At 64.4% G+C, this 2,101-nt stretch overlaps 1 protein-coding gene across 1 annotated transcript in view; it reads right to left on the reverse strand.

The window, feature by feature from the left end:
* Window positions 1-1,818, reverse strand: part of znf423 (zinc finger protein 423) — an 86,259-nt gene extending 84,441 nt beyond the window's left edge. Inside the window, exon 1 of the mRNA XM_080842391.1 lies at window positions 1-1,818. This exon is cut by the window's left edge and continues 1,731 nt beyond it. Within this exon, the coding sequence (XP_080698517.1) occupies window positions 1-1,803 (1,803 nt within the window). The 5' untranslated portion in view covers window positions 1,804-1,818.
* Window positions 1,819-2,101: the final 283 nt, after the last annotated feature.

Below are 2,101 nucleotides of genomic sequence, written 5' to 3' on the forward strand. Positions count from 1 at the left end.
CCGGCGCAGCAGCATCTCCAGGTGGGACTTGAGGTGCGCCTGGAAGCCGTCGAAGCTGGCGAAGCGCAGGTCGCACTGATTGCAGGGGTAGTCGCCGTTGGCGCTGGCCGGGGTGGAGTCGCCGCCGGCCGCCCTGTGGCGCTTCGGCGAGGAGATCTCCACGTCGGACGAGGCCGGGCTCAGCTCGGCCACCTTCACCTTGCGCTTGTTGTTGGCCAGCGGGATGTTCTTGTGGTTCTCCTTGATGTGCTTGGTGAGCTTGAGCAGGGAGCCGAAGATGGGCGAGTTGGTGCAGTAGGGGCACGAGTAAACCTCCATGAAGGACTGCGACGGCTGCAGCACGGGCGACTCCATCTTGGCCACGCCGCCGCCGCCTCCGCCCGCGTTGTTGCAGTGCGTCTGCTGGATGTGCTCGGTCAGCGAGGACTCGGTGAGGAAGCCCATGGAGCACTGGTTGCAGAAGAAGGCGTGGTTGCCCTCCAGCGTGGTGGAGCCGGCCATCATGCCCCCCGGCAGGCAGTGCGACACGCGGATGTGCTCCTGCAGCGAGTTGATGTCGGCGAACATGTCCGGGCAGTAGTTGCAGTGGAAGGCCGTGACGTTGCTGAACTGCAGGAGCGGGAGAGCGGAGGCGGTGGCGACGGCGGCCGCAGCCGCGATGCTGCCCCGGTGGGCCTTGCGCATGTGCTCGTTGAGGTTGTAGAGCGTGGGCAGCGTGTCCAGGCACAGCTGGCACGTGTGGCTCTGCTGCGGCTTGTCAGCGTGGATGGTCTTCAGGTGGATCTCCAGCACCGCCAGGCTGTTGAAGTCCCGCTTGGAGCAGTACGGGCAGCTGTAGGTCACCTTGCCCGCCGCGGACGACCACCCGACGACGTCGTCGGGGTCCGAGGAAGGCGCCAGTTTGCGACGGCTTGGCGCGGGCTTGAGGGTGGAGTCCGGGGTGGAGCCGCGCTCCAGGGAGGCGCTGGAGTCGGGCGTGGCGCTGCTCATGGAGGCCACGCTGCCCAGCATGGGGTCCGGGCTGACGCTGTGGATGCTGGAGTCGGGCTGCCGGTGGCTGTCCAGGTGGCAGTAGACGTCCTCCACGGAGGAGAAGTGCTCGGAGCACACGGGGCACTTGTGCTTGCGGTTGGCGTGTTGGCGGTCGATGTGCGCCAGCAGCGTGCCCTCGTCGCCGAAGATCTCCGGGCAGTGGATGCACTGCAGGTCGGCGCGGTCCGACAGCTGTGGGTGCCGGGTCACCACGTGCTTCTCCAGCTCGTCCGTCTGGCTGAACGTCTCCTCGCAGTAGTCGCACATGTAGAGGTCCTGGTCGCAGTCCGCGCCCCCGTCCGAGCCTCCCGAGCCGGCCGACCCGCCGGCCTTCCGGCCGCTCTGGTCCTTCAGGTCTTTGTGCTCCTTGTTCTTGCGGTGCGCCTGCATGTGGCTCTGCAGCGAGGAGGTGGAGGAGAAGCCGCGCTTGCAGACGCTGCACTTGAACGGCTTGCTGGAGCTGTGCGTCTTCAGGTGGATCTTGAGGTGGTCGCTGCGGGAGAAGGCCGCCTCGCACTCCTGGCAGCTGTACTTCTTGTCGCCGGTGTGCAGCTTGACGTGGCGGTCGCGGCTGCGCTTGTGCTTGAAGAGCCGGCTGCAGAAGGTGCACTTGAAGGGCAGCTTGTCGCTGTGGATCTGCTCGTGGCGCTTCAGGTAGCTCAGGCGGCTGAAGGACTTGTCGCAGAACTGGCACGGGTACGGCAGGCCCGAGCCTCCCTCCTCTTCGCCGCACGTGCCCATGCCCAGGTCACAGCAGCCGTCGCCCAGCATCTGCGAGGGCGACGCCACGTCTTTGCTGGAGGGGGAGGAGGGCACCCAGGAGAGCCCGGGGTCATCGTCGCCATCTGCAAAAGCACAAACAGACACACAGAATTATAATGTTAGAAAGGCTAGGGAGACAGGGGACACAGAGGAGGCGCACGCAAGAGCGAGGGACAGAGAGAGAAAGAGAGAGAGAGAGGGGGAGAGAAGGAATGAAAGAGAAAAAAAAATCTAAATAAGAGCAAAGGAACTAAAGACACCAATTCGCAAGGGAGATGAAAAATAAGGGCAAAACGCTTCCGCTTTT

This window comes from Sprattus sprattus, assembly GCF_963457725.1.
Source record: "Sprattus sprattus genome assembly, chromosome: 7".
Taxonomy (NCBI): domain Eukaryota; kingdom Metazoa; phylum Chordata; class Actinopteri; order Clupeiformes; family Clupeidae; genus Sprattus; species Sprattus sprattus.